A 21,781-nucleotide genomic window follows, 5' to 3' on the forward strand; every position below is an offset into this window, starting at 1 on the left:
TCCCAGGTGCCACTTTGGAGGCAGAGCTTGCCCAGATACCTTGCCCGGGGTCCCGTAGTTGGTCCTCCAATGTTTCGAAATACAAGACGAGACCACTTGACATCTGGCCGCATTGCTATTGACATATCAGTAGTCGCCGAGCAAGTAATAACGGCATCGCACGCCGAACAGCCTCGGGCGCAGCTTTGCGACAGGGTTTTTCTTTTCCCCACAGAGCTGGTCAGATTTACATTGATTCAAATTGACACGGTACATAGTAGTAACCTACACATGTGGGCTATTAGGTACTTCTCGCAGGCCCTTCCGCCCGTACGTAGGGCCCCATCGGGCCCATCGGGCCCCAGGCGCCCCCCGTAAGCTCCATCTTGCCATCTTGGTCCTCGTCACCTCCAAAAGCTCGTTTCGTGCTTGCCGTCCCGGCGTCCCCCCGTCAGCGGTTCTGCCATGGCCCATAACAGTCAAACCACCCACCGCTTCATCGGCAGCCTGCACACTATGCGCGAGCTCTCTTCTCACTTCGAAACATTGCCGTCGATACCGTCGATACCCCTTTGTCAACATCGTCGTCGCACCCTGCGGCGAAGCCAAAACGCCTGGCCGCGGCTCGGCAAAGGAAGTCCCGTTGAGTACGAAGAGCTTGCCGCAGCATCCTGGTCCGCCTGCTTTTTTTTTTTGCGTTGCAAAACGTTGAACCACGTCAACGGCTGCAACCGCGCTTGTCCCTCTTGTGAATGTTTCGGATTTCATTGATTTGGTTATTTTTATTTTTTATTGTTATTTTTTTCTCCAGTAGCTTTTCACCTTGATGCTCTTCTGGCCAGCGACGTCACATTGGACAGCTGCCACACAACCACCTCAGCTCTTTTCGCTCCTGGCGGGTTGTTGCCCGTCCATCGTCTTTGCCCATCATGTATCAAGGCGGCCAAAGACATGTCTCAGGCAATGATCCTACACGCGCATTTCAAGTTCCTCCTCCTCCGCCAATGTCACCGCCCATGGCCGGTGGTCCCCCCATGAGCACAATGATGAATATCCCCCCGCCGCCGCCGAGATATCCTGGCGCGCCGCCGGGAGCTGTCAACGGGATGATGATACCTCCTCCGCCAGGACCACCTCCGAACAGCACTCTCGGACCCCAGCAATCATGGCATGGGAACTACGGGAAGCTGTACGATGGCCGAACTCCCGTAGGCATTCCCCCCCCTCCCCCTACCGGGCACCAGCATCTACCATACAATCCGAAATTCCATGCCCAAATGGCCGCCGGACAGACGATTGCCATGCCCCCGCCTCCGCGGCCAAGCGACGGCATGGGCATGGGCGCGACATACATACCCTCGAGAGGAACATACGGCGAAGGTGTAGGAATCCCGGGATTTGACCCCAACGAGTTGGCGAGCACGTCCGGCTCATACATCCAGGCCCCAATGAACACCATGGACACAACTAACACAGGCCCCGTGGACGATCCCAACTCCCGGGATCGCTTCTATCAGTCGAGGAATCCTTCAAACGCTTCCACTGCCACGGCTGGCAGCACGATACCGCCCGAGTTAGCAGCCCAGTGGCCACTTGATACCGTGCTGATTTGGTTAGCGCAAAACCAGTTCTCCAAGGACTGGCAGGAGACTTTCAGAAGCCTGAATCTTTACGGGGCGCAATTTCTAGATCTCGGCAGTCTGCACGGCGGTCGTGGAAATTTCGGCATGATGCATCAAAAGGTCTATCCGCGTTTGCTTCAGGAATGTTCCAGCAGCGGTACGGGCTGGGATCAGAGTCGGGAGCGCGACGAAGGAAAGCGTATGCGTCGGCTTATTCGAAGCATCGTCACCGGAAGGCCAGTTGATCCATCAAAGATGGTGAGCTCCCATAACCGAGCAAACTCAGTTGCGTCACACGGCCACAATGGCAGTGCTGGCTTGGAACCAGTCGATTCACCCAACGTGAGTATTTCGGCCAAAATCATTTCCACTTTTGAAAAAACTGTGTGTATCGGAGTCTAATGCTTGTTTCAGACGCCTTCAGGCTCTACTGGGAGCGTCAATTTCGCGGGTCAGCGATTCTCCCAAACTCGATCCACGACAATGCCTACCCTCGGCACCGGCACCATGAATTCCGATTCAAGCCATCGGTCAGCTCTCAAATATGTAGACCCTGAAGGAGGCCGCAAGTTGAGCCCCATCACAAACGAGAATGCCGAAAGTGGGACGTTTCGTGGCACAACGGATAGCCCAGGAGGCAGTCCTGCTCCTCAACAGGTTCTCTTTCCATCAGCAACGACGCCCGTACTTTCTTCATCGCCAGCTTCCGCCAAACTTGGTCATCGCTCTCGTAACAGTGCAGACTCGGTCACCTCCAACGCCGCCATATATGGCTCTGGCGTCCCTGCGGATGCCGCTGCGATTCTCGGTCGCGGCCTCAATCTAGCAGAAGCCATGTCGGCCTCGCGAAGCCAAGATCGATCCCAATACTCACCACTGAACTCTGGCGATAGGTCAGCAGGGGGGGATACCTCGGCATCTGCAAGGGATTCAAAGAGCTTTTTGAGCTTTTTGTCAAGGAAAAAGAGACAAAGGGAGGATGGCTCCTTTCCTTCACCTGATGAGTTCGACTCTCCCGAGTCACCTATGTGTGTTCCCAAATCTCTTGCCGATGTGTATACCTCGTTGAATGAGAGTGATTCTCAACTTGATCGTCTAGGGTCTGCCTTTGTTGGAACTCACGAGAAAGACCAGCTTGCGACACTGGAGAGATTGAAACGAAGCGGCAGCGTAAGAACGCTCGTGCTGGCTACCACAGACTATTGGAACTACCGCATGTGCGACATCACAGAAGCAGAATCGGCCGCTGCGATCCGTCAGACTATCTGTGGAAGCCTGGGTCTAACGGGATTCGAACAGTATTCCATTTTCGCGACGGAACTCGGCAAATCCGATCACACTGAGCCTCTCGATGACCAACAGCTCCTCACTAACAAGCGAGTGAAGGGCGACTCCACTGGAGCCTTGAAATTCTTTATATCACCTGCGAAGATATCTTCCGCCACGACTCCGAACTCAGTTCCCGCATCCCTGTTCCCAGGCTACATACCTCCCGGCATGGATGAAGAGTCGTACAACCGTAGCAGGCAACGATCAAGCTCGTCACCACCATCTTCCAGAGCGAATACGATCGGAGAAAGGATTGACGAGAAGACGTTGGCTCAAGAAGCCAGCGATTACAGGGCAGAAATCGAGAGAAAACAGCGAGCATATCTTGCTAAAAGGAAGGAGGCAAATAAGAAAGAAAGCTCGACGGCTCCAGAATATGTCCCGTCCAGTAGCATCAAGGGCCGCAACGTCGATTTCGATCAGCCTCGCCCGTCACCATTCGAAGATAAGAAACCCGACCAGCTATTCCCCCAAAGGCGACCACCAGCACCACCTAGCGATCCATCTGCGACTCTGATCAAGGCCAATTCATTGAGCAGGAAACCAGGCCACAACTTGCGGAACTCGAGCGGCAGCATGGACGGTTTCCCATCTCCTAGACACCCACCTTCAACGGGCAGTGGTGACGGTGAGAGTACAGACGGTCACCGAAAGTCAAAATACGCAGCGCAGCCCGTATCAGCGAGTGGTGGCATTGGAGCTGCTCTTGTTGGCATGGGCCGGAATTTGGGTGCTATAGGCCAATCCACCGCCAACGGCCCAAAGGCCACTTCTCCAGGCCGCATGGTATCGCCACCATACTCGTCAGCGGGTAGTGGCAACGCTCAGCAGCAGTCAGGTAAGACGGCTTTGTCCAGCGTGAACTATGGTTCAACCAGCAATCGCGGGAGAGGCAGTCCAAAGCCATCAAAGGGATCCCCTGGCTCGGTGACGTGGAGTCCAGGTAATCTTCCATTTGTTGTGCCAGACTACTCACCCGGCGGCACCCCCGTGCCAGTTTCTCCAAGAGTACCCTCTGGTTCAAGTACTAAGAATACTGAAACAGTGCCGAGGCCTGTGTCACCGGGCGACGTTAGTCCTAGCTCTTCTCATTCTAAGAGTAGGGGCTCTGCCGACGTTTTCCCCTCGAAGCGAAAGTCGCATGGGCCGGATTTGGACTTCAAGGAGTCCGACATTCAGTTCTCAAATTCATCATCCTTCCAGCCGCCTACTCGAGACGTCAAGCCTCCCCCTGGTGACGATAGCGACGACGACTCTAGCGATGATGGCCTCTTTGCTATTCCTCTAGCCAGCAGGAAGAAGGATAAGCCGAGTAGCGACACCGGTACAAACGCTTCATCAAGTGCCCAATTGGGTACAGATACTCGCCCCGTTCTGCATGTAGTTACTTCACGCAAAGAGAAGGGACGATCCGTTACTTTTTTGAAATCTCCTGATAGCTTTGACAGTAGCAATGATGGTGGTGTGAGAACATCTAGCACGAGAAGAACGCCCGGTACGCCACAGACTGATACATGGGATTCTGACAAGGAGAGCCAAATCAACCGTCGAAAATCGTTTATTGAGAAAGACGTGTGGGCAAATCGTCCACCAACCGACGACTTGCTGAACAACCTGGATGATTTTTTCCCCAATCTCGATCTAGACCAGCCCGTCCTTGAAGATCATGCAGGCGGGGATATTCCGCCACTACCACCAACAGACTTTGGCGATGGTAGGAATAGATCCAGTTCTGCCAGTCTTGCGTCCGGGACAACGCCCGGTCCTTCCACATCAGGAGCGCTCCCCGCGGCAGTGCCGCCGTCACGTCAACCCTCATTATACACCAATGACAATGACACGCTGGGCTCTGACGAGTCAACTTTGAAGGCTACGGAGCGACCTACATCTAGTCATGCGGTGGCTCATCGCAGCATACATCGGTCCGGTGGGTTGGGCCGGATGAAATCCATTCGTGAAGTTGCTAGTCAAGCCAACAAGCGGTACACAAGTATTTCGCAGCCAATGGGTAGCAAGTCGCAGACAAATTTGATGCGACGTAAGAGCACCAAGATGTTCAACGCAAATATTGTGCAGATCCGGCCTGATCAACGGGGAAGCATGGTAGTGCCAGATATGCCTCATAATACACTGCCCAAGCGACAGACTACGTTTAGGTGGTTCAAAGGCCAACTCATCGGCAAAGGTACCTATGGCCGTGTCTACCTCGGTATGAACGCCACTACGGGTGAGTTCTTGGCAGTAAAGGAGGTTGAAGTAAACCCCAAAGCTGCTGGAGGAGACAAGGCCAAGATGCGAGAAATGGTGGCTGCGCTGGACCAGGAGATCGACACCATGCAGCACTTGGATCACGTAAACATTGTGCAGTACCTAGGGTGCGAGCGAAAGGAGACCAGCATCAGTATCTTCCTCGAGTACATTTCTGGTGGCAGCATTGGATCTTGTTTGAGGAAGCACGGCAAATTTGAAGAGTCTGTGGTCTCGTCACTGACTCGTCAGACCCTTTCTGGGCTGGCGTACTTGCATCGCGAGGGTATTCTGCACAGAGATCTAAAGGCTGACAATATTCTGCTTGATCTGGATGGCACTTGCAAGATTAGCGACTTTGGAATTTCCAAGAAGACGGACAACATTTACGGCAACGATAAAACAAATTCGATGCAAGGCTCGGTATTCTGGATGGCGCCAGAGGTTATCCGGTCGCAAGGAGAGGGCTACAGCGCCAAAGTCGACATCTGGAGTCTCGGGTGCGTGGTCCTGGAAATGTTTGCCGGACGAAGACCCTGGAGCAAGGAAGAAGCGGTCGGGGCCATCTACAAGATTGCAAACGGAGAGACGCCACCTATTCCAGAGGACATTCAAGAAACCATTGTGCCACTGGCTGTGGCGTTTATGATGGACTGCTTCCAAGTGTAAGTGGTTTCACACTAATATTATCTCTTTGGTTTTTATGTTTCTTTTTTCCTCCCACCGTATTCAAAGGTTAGTTGCTAATTATTTGTTTTAGGAATCCGTTTGATCGTCCAACAGCCGACGTCCTTCTCTCGCAACACCCTTTCTGCGACCTGGACCCCAACTACAACTTTTACGACACAGAGCTGTACACCAAGATCAAGGATGCATACAAGGTCTCATAGTGCAGCATGCGACTTGCTCTGCTGGCTCATGTTTTTTCTTTACTTGTTTGTCTTTTTTTTGCTCGCGGCAGAGTTGCGGTTGTCTTGAATGGGTACCAATGGCGTCTACATGTACGGGATTTGAGATAACATGGCGCGACGTGCGGACAAACATGTGCGAAATTAGCTTCGAATGAGGGACTTGGCGTCAGGAAAATTTTGGTGTTGGTATGGGTGTTGGATACAACGGGACACGATGATATGACATAGGAATACTAATATCCATAATGATTGTTAGCCTTACGCTGCAAGACTATAATTTAGGGCCGTGTCGAGTTTTTTGAATGTGACATGTCCAAAGGGTATTATGTGCATATGTGTGTGTGTAGAATAGACACGCGCTCAGACTGTGTCTCGACCTCAAACGGCGACAGGCCCGAAACAGTGCAAAGGAAAGTGAGCCGCAAGAAAGAACCAGCCAAGCGTTTCAGACAGCATGGCAATGATACACGAGAACTTTTCCACATGACGACATGCCTACCAAGACGGGGCATGAGGGGGACAAAATGGTAAGATAATGGCACGACGATGTGAGTCGCACGACTTTCCAACGACTGCGTCTGGGCCCCCTTTCTACCTACCTAGGTACTCGAGAAGTAGGTGGTAGTGAGCTGCCCCCTTGATCATTCTACAGCAAGGCGACATGAACTGACTGCCTAAATACCTAGGTAGTTGCTAATTGCCGATGCGCCTTCTGTCTTGGCATGGGTCTTGCAGTGTAAGAATTGGGATGGTTGATTGGTCAGGAGCGAGTTTGACCGCATGTGCAGACCAGGGATCCGGCATTATGTGGTAGTTGCCAGTCGTCGATACTTTTGAGAGTCGGAAAGTGCAGTGGCTCCTCCACGACCTAATAGACGTATGGACTACCCAGGCCTACTAGGCAGGTACCTACCTAACCTACTTAAGTACCTAGGTAGGTACCTAGGTAAGTACCTAGGTAGGTATGCATAATGGATGACGGGACCTGGAGCAGGCACTCACACACTCAAGTCGATTTATTACAGTACAAATTAGGAGTCTACTTACCCGGGTACCACAGCGCCCTTGCCGGCATAAAGTTGGCATTTAGTCAAAAAGCAATACTCCATGGCAATGGTTTGGTCTGGCTTGGGCCCTTGGCGCTCTCCACCACCTGCCCCGGAATGTGGGAAGAGGCACCACCTCCCCGGCCAAAATATGCATAATTTTTCATAGTACACCTAGTAGTCAGCCCACAGCACCAAAGCCCTGCTTATCACAGGGTCCGCAGTAGCCTTGATAGCAGTAGACGCCTTGAATGCTCTCATAGAATTACTAAAAGTTTAAAAACATCGCGATATATATAGGTTTGCCAGGCGATAAACCCGGCTAAAAACCCTACTAGCGATTTGAATTATAGCGATAGAAGCCACACACAAGGTAAGTACTACCTACTAGGGAAACTACCATACCGATTCGGACTAGTGCCACTAAGCATTCAAGGTTGAGGGGTGCATGCAGTCGCAAAATATAAAGGACGGCCTCGCCTGGGTAACCCGTAACACTTGACGGCCATCTTCGCGATAACATTCGACTGTTCATCGCTGAATGATTAGCCCTCGCAGTCGTTGCAATGCCGCGACGACGAAATAGACTGTTCACGGTCTTTGCCGTAGTCATTGTTATTTTGTTATATCGTGTTCTGCAGAATTCCTGGGATGCCCAACCACTGAGGCCGGCAGTGGTGGGACGACCTCAACCACCATCACCACCCAGCGTGCCTGATACCGTTGTTGCAGCCCCCGCCAAAGGGCAGTTTCCATTGAAGGATGCCGGGGAGAGCAAGCCCAAGACTGCTCACGTTGCCCAAGAGGCAGATGATGAGGACTCTGTCGGTGCTGAGAAGCTCGTGCAGCAAAACAAGAATGAGAATGCTGAGAAAGGCGCGGGGAAGAAGGGGCCTTCATCGAAGGGCGAGGCTGCCCAACTCAAGCGGCCCAGCCGCGGCAACATGCCACAAGTAGATTCAGATTCAGCCTTGACGTCCGGTGCCAAGCCCGTGCAAGAACACGATGAACGCGGTCACTTGCAAAGGCCTCTTAGCCACGGTACAGACGACCAGACAACAACAACAACAACAACAACAACAGCAACAACAGCAACTGCTACGAGCAGCCGATTTGCCAAACCCACCAGGGTGCACTGGACAAAGCCCAAGGAACACTTTCCACTGCCCAAGGAGAGCATCATTACTCTGCCCACTGGCACTGCAAAGAAGATTCCCCGGATTCAACACGTGTTTTCTCCCGAAGCTGAGGGCCCCAAGAAAAAGCGCTTGCAGAGGCAGGCAAAGGTCAGGGAGGAAATCCAGCGGTCATGGGCGGGATACAGAAAGTATGCGTGGATGCACGACGAGCTGTTGCCCGTCTCCAATCAATCCAGCGATCCTTTTTGCGGATGGTCGGCAACACTGGTTGACTCGCTCGACACCCTGTGGATTGCGGGCTTGAAGGACGAGTTTGATGAGGCCGCCAAGGCCGCCAAAAATATCGATTTCACTTATACAGACCAGGTCAGGATCCCTGTTTTTGAAACAACCATTCGATATTTGGGCGGCCTCATAGCGGCCTATGATGTCAGTGGTGGTGCGTCAGGAGGCTATTCTTTCCTGCTAGACAAGGCCGTCGAATTGGCTGAGGTCTTGATGGGCATTTTCGACACTCCAAATAGAATGCCTCTTCTATACTACAACTGGCGACCGCAGCATACCTCACAACCTCGCCGAGCCACCGGCGCTGGTATGGCCGAACTAGCAACACTGTCCATGGAATTTACCCGGTTAGCCCAGTTGACAGCGCAGCACAAGTATTACGATGCCATCGATCGCATCACCAATGGCCTGATAGAATTCCAAAAGAGAGGCACAACGATCCCTGGACTCTTCCCTGAAAATTTGGACATTTCCGGTTGCAATAGGACCGCGACAGACCGCCGAAATGCCTTGAGCAAAGCGGCCAAGGCTCAAGTTGATTCAGAAGTAGCTTTGAAGGCTCCCCGAGGATACGGCGAAGACGGGGTTGATAGAGAGTCTACCGGTACTGGAGACAGGACCAAGCTTGACGATCGACTTGAACGCCGAGCACTGCCATCTCTTCAACAGGATATTGACGCTGCGCTATCGGTTGATAAAGCACCCACTGCCAACAGTGCAAAGTCCCAGCCAAAGTCGCAGGTCCCTCTTGGAGCAGATGGAAGCAAGTCGGAATGGGACTGTGTTCCTCAGGGATTTGTACCTGGAGACTATAGCTATGAAAGCTATCACATGGGTGGGGGTCAAGATTCTGCGTACGAGTACTTTGGCAAGGTAGGCTTACCCCTAGATACATAGTCAATTTGACGGACCTGCTAACTTGTTTCGAAATTTAGGAATATCTGCTCCTTGGCGGAAAGGAACCCAAGTATCACAAGCTGTACGAGGATGCCATCGAGGGTATCAACAAGTATCTTCTATTCCGGCCCATGACCCAGGGAGATTGGGATATCATATTTCCAGCCAGGATCAAGATGATGCCCGATGGTGCGTCTCCAATGGTCGAGTATGAAGCCACTCACTTAACATGCTTCATCGGCGGCATGTATGCTCTTGGCGGGAAGCTTTTTGGACGTGAAAAGGATGTTGAATATGCCAAGAAGCTCACAGATGGCTGTGTCTGGGCATATCAATCCACAGCGACTGGAATCATGCCTGAACATGGACGAGTTGTTCCCTGTCCCACTATGGAGAAATGCAGCTTCAACGAGACTCTATGGCGGCAGGCGCTTGACCCCATTTACCGCATACGTGACAAGGGAGTGCGTGAGTGGGAGAAAAAGGCATTAGAGCGTGAGCCACAAGACAAACAGAAACAGGAGCTTGAGCTTGAGCGGCAAATTGCCCAGAAGGAAAAGGAAGCCAGAATTGAGGGTCTTGAAACGTTGGGCGAAGATGATGGAGACGGCGGTTTTCAGCGAGAAACAAGCAATTCAGACTCACCACCTACCTCGGCATCTAAACAATCCAATCGCTTGGAGAGGAGAGCAGCCATTTCTGTCGAACCCGAAAATGTGGCTCTTATTTCCTCTGATGGGACCAGCTCACAAACAACGACCGGCAAAGAGACCAGCCCGAATGACGACAAGCCCTCCAAGAAGGCCAAGTCGGACGAGTTGGGAGATTCTGACATCAAACAAGAGCCCTTCACCCATCCAAGCGTCAAAATCCCTACTTTGAAGGACGAATACCACTCTCGCCCGGACGTACCCACCATCCCCAAGAACTATCCCGGACGTTCAGGTTGGCCCCCAAAACCATTAACACACGAGGAGTTTGTACAAGAAAAGATTCAGGACGGCATTCCTCCTGGATATAGCTCCGTTTCATCTTCCAAATATATTCTTAGGTATGTCGTTGAGGCAAATTCATCTTGTTTTCATCCCACTCTGTTCAACGCAGCTAACCCTCCGGGTCAGGCCAGAAGCCGTAGAATCAGTATGGTATATGTATCGCATTACAGGTGACTCGAGCTGGATGGAGAAAGGCTGGGCCATGTTCGAGGCCACCATGAAAGCCACCCGCGCGCCGCAAGCCAACAGCGCTATCGACAATGTTCTCCGCATAGACCATTCACTCCTTAATGAGATGGAAAGCTTTTGGCTCGCCGAAACACTCAAGTACTACTACTTGCTGTTCTCAGGGCCAGACGTCATAAGCTTGGACGAATGGGTTCTCAACACGGAGGCTCATCCTTTCAAACTTTAGGCTGTTGGTGATATTCTCGATGGCCACATACCCTCTATTTCCTCCTTTACGTGTCCATACCACACAACATTGGCACCAGGCGATAGGGAAATGAACATTGTACAAAGTTGCATGAATATCGCAAGTAAGCATTCACGGCGTTGAAGCGGGGAAGGAGTTGGAAATTCAGGTCTTTATTCAGTATTGTTTAAGTAGCAGGGTTCTCTCCAAGTATCAATATAACATTGTTAATCCAACTCCGTCTTGGCACATGGATTCATCTAAAAGACAAGACATATAAGACACGCGACGCGACGCTTCAATTCAAATGCAAAAAAGGGCACATGGAGGCCGCCATTCCAATTAGTGATATTCCTCGGCACATGGCCACTTCTCGATGAAATGCGTGCCCATCATCATCATCAACCTTACTATATATACATGATTTCATTGATCGCAACCACAACAGGCGACCCATTTACATTCTGAGATCCCCATCGAGTCTCTTCCCATTTCCTAGCCGAATTTAAGAACAAGCTTGCCGGAGTAAAAACCCAAATCACAAAAATGAGACCACCAGGGAAACATGTTTCACGGCGGCGTCGCACCATACTGCCTCGTACTTTCCCGGAAGAGGGTATTAAACTATGCCCAGTCGTGCTGAAAGGTGATTCGCGTTGTGGTAGAGGTAGCGTACATGTGTGTGTCTTGTGTTTTGTTTTCCAAGGTCGGCAGTGTAGTGTGTTGTAGTAACGAGGCCCCCTGTAACTCCGATGCTGATGCGAAACTGTGCCCTCCGTCTATATACCAAACCATCTTCGTGTTGCCCTTGGTCGGGGAGATTTCCATGTTCGTTCACGTAAACATCACATATATGTATAAACAAAAATGCAGCATTTTTTCTTTTCCGACGCCATCACAATATCACAATGATCGACTAGAGGCCTAGTCTCGCAGCATCTGCTTTAGGACGCGCATGCTCAATATCATGACGAGCAGGCCAATTGTGACAATGATGAGCAGTGTGAACGAGAACCAACCCATTACCATGGCGCTGGTGCCCACGCCGCTCTTGACAGATCCATTGCCGAAATCTTGGGCAATGACGGACGCCGCGACTGACGCAGTGTGTTGCCACAGAACAGATACGAGGACAAAGATTGAGGCAATGAAGATGATGGCGAGGGCGACTTGTGAGACGGCTCGTGAGGGAAAGGGCTTGACTTCGCGCTCAGATCCTTCAGAATCCTCTTCGTCGTGCCAGCCTGGGAAGGTGGCCAGCAAAAGAAAACACAGGAAGGCGAAGATGATGGCAATGATTCTAAAAGGCTTCAGTTAGCTCAACTGCAGAATGGACGTAAGTCACCCCCAAGACCGTGGCGGCACTCACATTAGATAGGGAAAGACAATCATGTCCTTGAACTGGCCCGCGAGCCAGATCAGGTTGAGCGGATCTTGGTCAACAGACACCTCCTTGGCCAAAGCCGTAGCATTGTTGCTGCAAAGCCACGAGCCGCCGTCGGGGTTGACACAGATACCAAAGTACCCGACACGGGCCTGGAGACTAGCACTGCCAGCAATGTTGGCGATGGCAGTGACGACATTGTAGTCGACTTGTGCCGTGTCGGGAACGGCCTGATACTTTTGATAGTACAGCGAGAGCAGGAAGATGTCTGGGATGAGCGGCGATGACGATGAGCAGCCGGCCAGTAGCAGTGATAGTAAAATAATGGCAACGGCAATCAGAATCATCAGCACATGGTGGTAGCCCAGAAACGGTATAAACCGTTGCCAGCCGAGCTGAAACCGCGGCCTCGCTCGTGAGCCTGAGCTGCTGCTTCCACGCGCCATTTATGATACCTTGTAGTCCTACCCCACGTGGGCAAAAACGTGAAGAGATACACCTGGGCCTCGGAAAGGCAGCCTGGCTCCCCCGTTTTGTCGTTGACGATCTGTACGACAGAGGGGTCGGAAGGCGCCTGCAGCGCGATAATAGAAATACGTATCCTCGGCCCCGAAGACTCCGCTTGAGCTGTGTCAGGAACAGCGATGAACTTCTTGCTCGGCAATCAATGGCCCCCGTGGTCGTTGATACTCGCCGTTTCCCACTATTGTCCGATTCGGGAACGCCTTTGGTCTCGGGACGGCTCGTCGGTGGAGATTGCCTCCTTTGTTGCAAACAACGGGGATTTTCGTGGCGACGATATGCTGCGCTCAGGAATGCAGCGTAGCTCCGGAATGCGGGAATCGTCTCGTCGAATGTACAAGGAAAGATGTACGGGTCGTTGCGGGAACGTAAAAAAACGTGGGCGTGGGGTATCGAGAGAGTCTGGAATGTAAAAAGAAAGAGTGAGGGTATCTTTAGATCTTGGACAAATCGGGTGGAACAAGGCCTAATGTCAGTATCTTGAACGACTCTTTGGGTAAAACAACTTAAGTTTCTCTTGGAATGTACGAGGGAGAGAGAAAAAGAGAGAAAGGGCAGCGTTTGCCTCTTCCTGCCTCCTCGACAATAAGAAATCGATCTTCGGTTAGTATCCGGTGGATCTTTTGGAAAAACTCAGTCGTTGTTTGGGTGTAAAATACGATGGCTGGGCGGCAGAGTAGAGAAGCAGCTGTAGCTAGTCGCGATGGAGCAGGAGAGTCGGAGAGAATGAGGTGTCACAGTCTCATCAAAGTACACCAACCATCTGGATTTCGAGGCGTTGAGACGTTATGCGTGGATATGGTTGGCCCAGCCACGTTGATTTTTATTTACTTGGCCCAGTTGGGTTGACTAGGCGACGTGGCCCCCGGTCTGAGCCTAACTGGTGACGTCCCCAGGCTGCTCAACAGCGCAGGATAAGTGGGGCCAGAAACTCGGGCAGGTTGGCAGGAGGGGTGGGGTGCAGCGCGGGAACGGCGCTACAGGTGAGCAGGGAAAGTGCCACCAGACGGATATGCAGGGGTCCCGCGTCTGCCTTGCTTGCCATTTTAGTGCGATGTTCAAGTTGGAGTCAGGGTCTCGCATGTCATGAACCTTGAGCCACGTGCACAGGGGAAGAGAGAGAAGCAGAGGTTTGCACGATACTTCTGTGTTGTTGTTGATTCTCTGCCACGTGCCATGAGCTCGACCTCGGGAAGAGCTACAATGGCCAGAGCGGCTTGCTGGTGTTGTTTCCCTTGGCGTGGCCGGGGCGGTCAAGCTCAAGTACTACACCTGAACAGCTTCAGCGTCAGCTTGCTCCGATGTCCGGCAGTGACCAACTGGCACCCGAGGCTTGGCTTCTTTGGGATGGATATCGACATCAGACAGCTTCGGTCGAGTCTTGTCGAACGCTGCGCCAGCATCTGTTGAACAATGCCAACTGCACCATCTTATGCCAAGCTCAGATACGGAGCAACAACTCGGTGCGGCTTTTTAAACTTGATCCCAGATGTCCAGAGCGGCTTTCAGTTGTGGTTGTCATAGCAATAAGCATGGAGGCTGCCAGCTCATCCTTGCGTAACTTGTGGCAAAGCTACATTGCAGGGGCTGTAGGCCAGCCCTTTCGCTATAAAGACAGCCCGCTATGACGCTGGTCAAGGATAACTGATGCAATGCGCTGTTTCAAGCTCATAATGGCAGGTAATGGGCATTTGACAAGCTGTCGCTGCACAAAGGTTTTTTTTTTCTCAGTACCTTTGCGCAGTCAAAAGCGATCACCGAGGGGTGCCTGGCAGCTTGTCCCGCTATTTGCATATCCTCAGCCGATGCACGTGGTCCAATCGATAAGCTGGCTTCCTGGCAGGTCCCGCCCACGTCACCATCTTCAACCGTTGGACCTCTACAGGTCAGGCCTACAGCCATCGTCAGCAACAGTCGCCATATGCGCAGTCAATCCACCAGCATGGCGCTTTCTCATGCTGAAGCGAGTCAATCTCTAGACCTTCGTGTCGAGGACTACCTAGATGACAAGTTTCAATCAATGGCCGATCTAGACACTCTTGATGAGCTGCTTGTCAATGTCGAAACGCAGCGGAACCAGCTGCAGTCCCAGCTCGATGACGCTATTAAAGAGCTCGAAAAAGCTCGCCGTACCACCGAGGACCGGAGCGATTCGCTGCAACAGCAAATAGACGAGTTCAATGAACTACAGGCGAGCATTGACACCCGGGTCAAGATAGCCGCTGCGTCGGATGCGCCCAGTGAGGCCATTGCTCGCCTGCAGCGGCCCATGAAGAAGCTCCAGCACGTCGAATTGGCGCAGAAGTATTTGATCCTTCTGCAGGACGTAGAGAAGCTTCGCGCCGAAGCTCGATCGTACCTACCTGACAGCCCCAAAGCCGCCCTCGAACCCTACGCAAAGTTGAAAAGCCTGGCACTCAAACTGAGGTCCTTGTCAGGCAATGAGGAGCTTCACCTGGTCGACCACGTCCAGGCCGTGACCGAGAGCCTGTGGAACGAGATGAAAAAAACCATGTCGGCAGAGTTGGAAGGCGTTTTGGAGAAACGGCACTGGCCAAAAGTCGATCCCCATGCCGAAATGGACGACGAGTGGATTGCTTGTGTCGAGAAACTCATCGACTTGCAAATGCCTGAAATTACCCGCAGCAGCAGCAGCAGCGTGCCTCTTCTGCCGTTCAATGTCATGACCGCTATATTTGTTGCTGAGTTCCGATTCCACTTCATGAGCGACAAACCCACCAGTAGCCCGCAGTCCATTGGCACGCACTGTTTCCCTTGGTTCCTGACCATGATTGAGAAATGGGAGGACTTCTTCCGCGACAATCTAGGTCACCTTCTTGCTACCAAGTTTCGTGAAACCTCAGTGGCTGAAAACGCTGTGTACCTGGACCCAGTGTGTGCTCTCATCACTGCTATGCTCCCAGTCATGAGGGAAAAGGTTCATGCAGTTGCCAACGAAGCCGTCAAGAATCCCCCTTTCCTGAGCTCATTTATATCGCAGCTGATGACTTTCGATGAAAACATTCGTCAAAGGTTCAACTATGATGATGGTGATGCCGAGAAGGGGTGGAATGGTCTGACTGGAGAAATCCTGGACCACCACTTTGATGCTTGGTTCAGGGTGGAACGAGAGTTCGCACTCGAGAGATTTGGAAAGATTATAGAGTCGGCCGATGGTCGTAAAATTGACTACGACTACTCTGTTACAGGCAGAATGAAGCCCACATTCGCTGCCGTTCGCATAACTGATCTCTTGAGAGTTGTCACTGGAAAATACGAACGGTTACGCAGATTGAAACACAAAACCAAGTTCCTCGTGGATATTCAGCTTGACATTTTAGATGGATATCATGATCGTCTGCGAGGATCTCTGGAAGCGTACCAATCCATTACATCGACACTCGGCCGTACGCTCCACGGTGCCTCTAAGGAACAACTTGCAGCTCTGGAAGGGACGGGTGCATTGGAGACGCTGTGCAAGGTGATTGGGAGCTCTGATCATATTGCCAATACCCTAACAGAATGGAGCGATGAAGAGGTGAGCTTCAAGCATTAGCATACAACCAGATGTCCTTGGGGGCAAACAGGAAGGCTAACTGGATCACACAGTTCTTCGTCGTGCTATGGGAAGACCTTCAGGCCCGAGACGCCCAGCAAAGCAAGCGAAACAGTGCTGCCAGTGGCATGGCACCGGACAGTATCTTGAGCCGCGTGCCTGGCCACCTAAGCGACAGCGGCAGCAGTGACAGCGGCATATTTGACGAGACCGTCTCTGCGTACTCCTCACGTCGCAAAGCAGCAGAGCAGCTTCTCGTCAATGCCTTGGTAGACTCTCACGCCAAGGCGTTCCGCGCATACGTCAGCAAAGTCCAATGGACCACAGTTGGCGACGCCGCAGTCTTGGGTACGTTGACAATCACCTTATATGCCCCTGCCAACGGCTAACCTCCCATACCACAGATGACCCATCCCAATTGTCCATCACGCCGGAACTGGACGAGCCCTTGCGCATTCTACAGCGCAACTTTGATTATCTTACCAGGGCCCTGTCGACAGCTTCTTTTCGTCGCGTGTGGCACGATGCCCTCGACAAGCTCCAGGACCTCCTCTGGACGAGCGTCCTCCTCAAGCAGTCGTTTACTACCCTTGGCGCCGCGCAATTCGCTCACGACGGAGGCGCCGTATTCTCTCTTGTGGAGCGCTACATCCCCGGTGGTTCAGGAGCGTTGGAATCGCTTCGCGAGGGAATGCAGCTGCTGAACTTGTCTACGGCGGCGCCTACCGACAGCGCAGAGGGCAGCGCGTCCGGGCTGACGCTGAAAGAGGCTAGTGACCGGGTATTTACCGATAACGATGAAGCGCGTAAAGTATTGGAAGAGTTGGGACTACACGTTTTGACGCCAGTGAATGCGAGACATATTCTGCAACGAAGGGTAGAGAATAACGAGAATATCGGGTGGTAATGTGCCTGCCTAGTTGATTTGGCGGCATTGAAAATGCATAATATGTACAGAGCTACCAATTACCATGTCTATAGTACTTTGAAGGCCCCTCCAAAAAAAGAACATAGTCCAACCCATCTCCAATGAACTGTTGAAGTGTTCTCCGTTCCCTGTAGAAAAAGATCCTTTGTAAACTTTCTTGCGTTAAAGCTGTCAGCTCTAGGTGTGTATGACGTGATATCAAGTAAAAGCGACGAGAAAAAAGAAAACCCCAACAAGTTAGCCATGCCCCAAACAATATCCCGAAAAGGGACATTTGATTTTGAACATTTGTTTTTTCCAAGACTCCTTTATGCGAAAAAAGAAACACCAAAAAAAAGCGCTTAGTTGATGGCTCTCAGGGTCATTTCCACAACGGCAAAAGTACCAGCGCTGACGGGCATGGCACGGAACAGAGTCGGCCAGATGCCTCTCCAGAAGCCCTTGAAGCCATCGGCTCGCCAGGTGGCAGCAAAGCAGCTGCGCATGGTCGGGTACTTTTGGTCGGGGCCGAATGCATCAGTCTGCATCTTGCTCTTGATGACATCGAAGGGGTAGCTCGCGAGCCAGAGCGCCTCTCCGGCCAGGCCACCGTAGAAGGCAACCTTCCAGGCCGGGATCTCCCTGCGGTCGACCTTGTTGCTGGCAGCGTCTCGGTTCATGAGATACTCGAACGCGGTGAACCATGCTCCGTAGGCGGCGGCCTCGCGGTAGACGGTGACGGCGGTGCCGCGGTAGATTCCTCTGAGGACGCCCTGGTGCGCGCTGAGCTTGCGGACACAGTCCCAGGGCCCGTTGTAGAGACGCGCATCGCCGTGAGGCTGGCTCTGCAGACGGATACGGATGTGCTCTATGGGCGTCGACAGCACTGCGTTGGAGACGCCGGCAAAGGCACCCGCGGCAAAGTACTGTCCATAACTCAAGTCGTTGGCCTTGAGGCTGGGGTTGGCGGCGTTGCGAGCCTCGAACCACCGGCGAGCGGCGTGGAAGGCACCAAACTGGATTGAGACGCATGCTCCGATGCCCAGCAGAGGCGTGAGGGTTCCCTTGTAGAAGGCGAGGGCGCCCTCGTTTCTGTAAATGGAGGCGGCAGCGTGCACAGCGCCCGAGTACTGGTTGGTAGTCTGGAGTCGGACTTTGACAATGTCAAAGGGCTGGCCTGTAGACGGAAAATGAGACAATCAGCTGCGGCTCTGGGAACGTTTGCCATGGTTTTTTTTTTTTATATAAATTCAATCCGTCTTGCGTGTTATTTCTCGCGGCGACAAACGACGCTGGAGGGTGTTCACTGTCCACTCTCACCCGGCGGATCGATTTGTCAGAATGCCGCCTTTTGAAATCACGACAGATGCATGCCACTTGGCCCAATCATGGCTCCAGAGACACTTACCGATCAAGACCTGTGCAACTCCTCCCACAGCACCTGCGAACAGGTCCTTGGCGGTCTGCAACCCTCCGCCCTGCATCTCCTCAACTTCGACTGCAGTCATGGCGAATGGCAACGGCCCCTATCGGCGCAAATGCAGAGTACTACGCGAAAAAAACAAGCGGCGGGTATCGGTGGCGGCGACGACTCAAGTACAGAGTCCAATTCAATTGACGCGGTTGCAATTCGGCTCGTCTGTATGGCTGGGCAAAATTGAGAAGAAAGAGAGGCAAGGCAGGAAAAGAAAAGAGCAGGAAAGGGGGGGGATATGACAAGGCCAAAGCCAATGTAGGCGGAGGGATGGAATTTTTTGTGTCTTGCGGACAGATAGGCGGCGAGCGATGACCCGATTTGAGCCCCGATGTCGTGCTTGGGGCCGCGGTGCGGTTTCGCGGGGTCAATTGCACCCAGTCGGACCCTGGCGCGGGGAACAGACCGAGGAAACATTGGGGCAGCGGCTATTCCTTATGTAAATTGTGTGTCATAAATATCACTTCCATCGTATGTTGTTTCTTCCCGACATCAGCAGTCATTTTGGAATGACGCTAAAATGTGGAACACGTTTTGATGTTTTCATCTACATTGCTTCTTTCTGGTCGTACCTTGGTCTTGTCGTAGCCGATTCTGGTTTAGGAAGGGACGGCAGTAGAGTAGCCGCGCAGGAAGGAGCCTGCGGCTGCGGCTAGGGCTCTTGGAACTCCACCCGCCAATCCAATGGCTACCTTTTTGTTACTTTGTAACGCTTTGTTTCCGCCGTCTTCCAACACAAACGTGCCCAAGTTCAACATACCACAAGCACCGTGAATGAAGTGGAATTGAAGTTGCAAATACCTACGGTTGATCTTGTCAAAATCCATTGGGCAGTCTCTGTTCTCTCCTAACCCTCGTAACCACCGTGCTCAAGCAACAACACGCGCAATCCCCGACATCAACACCACAAACACCACGCTCGCTCAATCTCAACGCACAATCGACCATTGAGGATGGCCACCGCCAACCCTTGTCCAACACACGATGCTCTTTCACGGGTTCTCGTATAGTGGGGGGATGCCCGTATACCCTTTGTTGTAGCGCCTGGTCATGTTGTAGATGTCCACCTCGGGCAGCACGCGAAGGTTGACAGGGTGGTGACGCCGCGCATATGCCTCCCATTTCCTGGCGCCTTCCGAGAGCCTGGCTTTCTGTTCTTCAGTCTGGTCGGCGTTGTACTCGTTGGTGAGGTTGACGCCGCAGATTTTACAAAATGTCTTGTTCAAGATGTGCAAGGAGAAGGCGTATCGTCCAATATTGGCCGGCTCCTCGGCGTGGAGAACGACCTGTTCGTTGAGAGGGTACGTCCAAACGTAGCCGTTCTAAAAAGCCGAGTTTCTGCTTAACGATCACATCCTCTGGCAGAATTTCGTATTGGGACAGCCACTTACTCGTTCGCAAATGCTGCAATTGCATTCGAGACCACCGTCTTCAAACGTCACGTCGAGTGGCTTGTTTATCACCGCGACAGTGACAGCACCACAGTGACAGCCACCCTTGTATAATTTCCCGCCTTCGATATTTGCGCTTGGTTCAGCTCCCTTGTGCTCAGCTACTGTATACAGGGGCTCAACTTTGGCCCAGTCGATCCTTGTGGGAGCGTGTCAGCCGAGTTCTCGAAAACGCCTAACTATTTCAAAGGTACGAACCGTTCTTTCTGCAGCGCCCACGTATCAACATTTTGAAGCGTATGGGCCTGCACAAAAGCTTTCTTAGCGCCACAAAAAGATTGGTCTATGCATAGCTGCTCTTACATTTATGGCTATCGTTGCGTTGGGAGGTGCCTGCTTAGCCACAGCCATAACTGGACTTGCGCATGTCGGGCAAAACTACTGTAACATCACTAGTCAGCTCAGAAGACACAGCATGTGAAAGAAGAGATAGAGATCCTGGGATTCACCTTGTGACTCCGGTTCTTGGCGTTGAAAGTATAGCTGGAGAGCGTGTCTTCGCTCCCCTTGACAATCTTGAAGTGGCCAGTCTCCTGGGGAAGCACCCACAGGTAGCCCTTTTTATGGCAAATACTGCAATTGCATTGCTTGACTGCCTTGATCTCAGGCAGTTGAACTTCATACACGAATGCCTTGCAATGGCAGTTGCCGCGATATGTGCGAAGCGGCTGCAGCATGTCTTCAGAAGCCATTCTGGAGACTTGGAAACGCGAAACCGGCCAATGGACAGCGAAAGGGGCACAATGAAAAAGGACAGGCTGTTTCGTCGACTTATATATACTACTAGGTAGGTAGGCAAGATGCTTTTAGAAAACGGTCCTAGCAGTTTTGGTTTTTGGTGACATCTTACCCCGCTGCGTGAGAACTAATGCCACATCATCGATGGTCTCTGGAGGCATTGCACCCCAACAATGCACTACCTTGCTCCTTGCCTCGCTCCTCGCGTATTTCGTGAGCAGATTCGGATAAGCCTCCAGGCAGCCAAAGGTCTGACGCTTGCCGCCATTTCCGGACGTCTTGTGTCGGCGCATACGGCGTTCTGTTCCCGACGGCTCAATCTCCACATGCCATCCATATCGTATAACTACCAGGTACCTAGGTACCGTAGGTACATATGCTAGCTGACAAACAGATGTATCCCAGTCATCTTAAAGTCGGCATTCTATTCAACAAAGGACCAAAATTGCACCGATAGCTGCGGGGCATATTTCCTGATTAATAAATCGCTGGTATTTACTACTAGGTAGCTGGCCTATATTGGGCTCAGCTGAGTCGTTCGTTGCAAAAGTGGGCTGCGCCTCTGGCGGATCTGACAAGTAGATGAACCCAACAAAGGAGAACCCCGGTCGTCTTCAGAGTCCGCAGTGCACGATATAATAATACGTTGAGTCAACAAATAGTTGGCGTCTCTTCAGCGACTGCTTGATGTCAAGTCTTGCTACACATTGCATCTTCTACAGTTGGCCACCTCGTGCATGGCCGTACCATGGGAGTGAACCACTCATCACTTAGATTCCCGTGCTTGTCTATTCATGAATGCGCCCAGGACCCATCCAATTTGTCGGCATTAAAAGCAATCCCATGGACGCCTGTCATCTTTAAACATTGTCATCATGTGTGCT

The 21,781-nt window shown here is 52.1% G+C and overlaps 7 protein-coding genes across 7 annotated transcripts; 3 read left to right on the top strand and 4 right to left on the bottom strand.

The window, feature by feature from the left end:
* The first annotated feature begins 479 nt into the window (after positions 1-479).
* Positions 480-6,400, top strand: BCK1_3 (mitogen-activated protein kinase kinase kinase). Its single transcript, XM_066121263.1, has 4 exons — positions 480-1,943; positions 2,016-3,768; positions 3,976-5,842; positions 5,938-6,400. The coding sequence occupies exons 1-4, from the start codon at positions 909-911 to the stop codon at positions 6,065-6,067; spliced, it is 4,785 nt and encodes a 1,594-aa protein (XP_065973618.1). The 5' UTR covers positions 480-908; the 3' UTR covers positions 6,068-6,400.
* Positions 6,401-7,643: 1,243 nt separating this feature from the next.
* J3458_018818 (uncharacterized protein) lies at positions 7,644-11,102 on the top strand. The gene is made up of 3 exons (XM_007812788.2): positions 7,644-9,431; positions 9,494-10,506; positions 10,577-11,102. Exons 1-3 carry the CDS (start codon positions 7,701-7,703, stop codon positions 10,863-10,865), a joined length of 3,033 nt encoding a protein of 1,010 aa, XP_007810979.2. The 5' UTR covers positions 7,644-7,700; the 3' UTR covers positions 10,866-11,102.
* Positions 11,103-11,789: 687 nt separating this feature from the next.
* Positions 11,790-12,695, bottom strand: J3458_018819 (uncharacterized protein; the record flags this gene model as incomplete). Its single annotated transcript, XM_007812787.1, has 2 exons — positions 11,790-12,165; positions 12,235-12,695. The coding sequence occupies 2 exons, from the start codon at positions 12,693-12,695 to the stop codon at positions 11,790-11,792; spliced, it is 837 nt and encodes a 278-aa protein (XP_007810978.1).
* Positions 12,696-14,457: 1,762 nt separating this feature from the next.
* Positions 14,458-19,131, top strand: J3458_018820 (uncharacterized protein). Its single transcript, XM_007812786.2, has 3 exons — positions 14,458-16,309; positions 16,381-16,675; positions 16,732-19,131. Exons 1-3 carry the CDS (start codon positions 14,693-14,695, stop codon positions 17,232-17,234), a joined length of 2,415 nt encoding a protein of 804 aa, XP_007810977.2. The 5' UTR covers positions 14,458-14,692; the 3' UTR covers positions 17,235-19,131.
* Positions 17,597-18,742, bottom strand: YMC1_2 (carrier protein ymc1; the record flags this gene model as incomplete). Its single annotated transcript, XM_007812785.2, has 2 exons — positions 17,597-18,411; positions 18,643-18,742. 2 exons carry the CDS (start codon positions 18,740-18,742, stop codon positions 17,597-17,599), a joined length of 915 nt encoding a protein of 304 aa, XP_007810976.2.
* Positions 19,132-19,700: 569 nt separating the features above from the next.
* J3458_018822 (uncharacterized protein) lies at positions 19,701-20,510 on the bottom strand (the record flags this gene model as incomplete). Its single annotated transcript, XM_066121264.1, has 4 exons — positions 19,701-20,030; positions 20,100-20,298; positions 20,358-20,404; positions 20,463-20,510. 4 exons carry the CDS (start codon positions 20,508-20,510, stop codon positions 19,701-19,703), a joined length of 624 nt encoding a protein of 207 aa, XP_065973619.1.
* A 27-nt stretch (positions 20,511-20,537) lies between these two features.
* Positions 20,538-20,851, bottom strand: J3458_018823 (uncharacterized protein; the record flags this gene model as incomplete). Its single annotated transcript, XM_066121265.1, has 2 exons — positions 20,538-20,540; positions 20,609-20,851. 2 exons carry the CDS (start codon positions 20,849-20,851, stop codon positions 20,538-20,540), a joined length of 246 nt encoding a protein of 81 aa, XP_065973620.1.
* Positions 20,852-21,781: the final 930 nt, after the last annotated feature.

The sequence above is a fragment of the Metarhizium acridum genome (genome assembly GCF_019434415.1).
Source record: "Metarhizium acridum strain ARSEF 324 chromosome Unknown scaffold_555, whole genome shotgun sequence".
NCBI lineage: Eukaryota > Fungi > Ascomycota > Sordariomycetes > Hypocreales > Clavicipitaceae > Metarhizium > Metarhizium acridum.

Coding starts and splice junctions, on each gene's coding strand:
- BCK1_3 (XM_066121263.1), top strand. CDS start 909: ATGTATCAAGGCGGCCAAAGACATGTCTCAGGCAATGATCCTACACGC. Junction 1,944..2,015: donor AACCAGTCGATTCACCCAAC/GTGAGTATTTCG, acceptor TGCTTGTTTCAG/ACGCCTTCAGGCTCTACTGG. Junction 5,843..5,937: donor ATGATGGACTGCTTCCAAGT/GTAAGTGGTTTC, acceptor TATTTGTTTTAG/GAATCCGTTTGATCGTCCAA.
- J3458_018818 (XM_007812788.2), top strand. CDS start 7,701: ATGCCGCGACGACGAAATAGACTGTTCACGGTCTTTGCCGTAGTCATT. Junction 9,432..9,493: donor CGTACGAGTACTTTGGCAAG/GTAGGCTTACCC, acceptor TTCGAAATTTAG/GAATATCTGCTCCTTGGCGG. Junction 10,507..10,576: donor TCTTCCAAATATATTCTTAG/GTATGTCGTTGA, acceptor CCTCCGGGTCAG/GCCAGAAGCCGTAGAATCAG.
- J3458_018820 (XM_007812786.2), top strand. CDS start 14,693: ATGCGCAGTCAATCCACCAGCATGGCGCTTTCTCATGCTGAAGCGAGT. Junction 16,310..16,380: donor CAGAATGGAGCGATGAAGAG/GTGAGCTTCAAG, acceptor TGGATCACACAG/TTCTTCGTCGTGCTATGGGA. Junction 16,676..16,731: donor TGGCGACGCCGCAGTCTTGG/GTACGTTGACAA, acceptor CCCATACCACAG/ATGACCCATCCCAATTGTCC.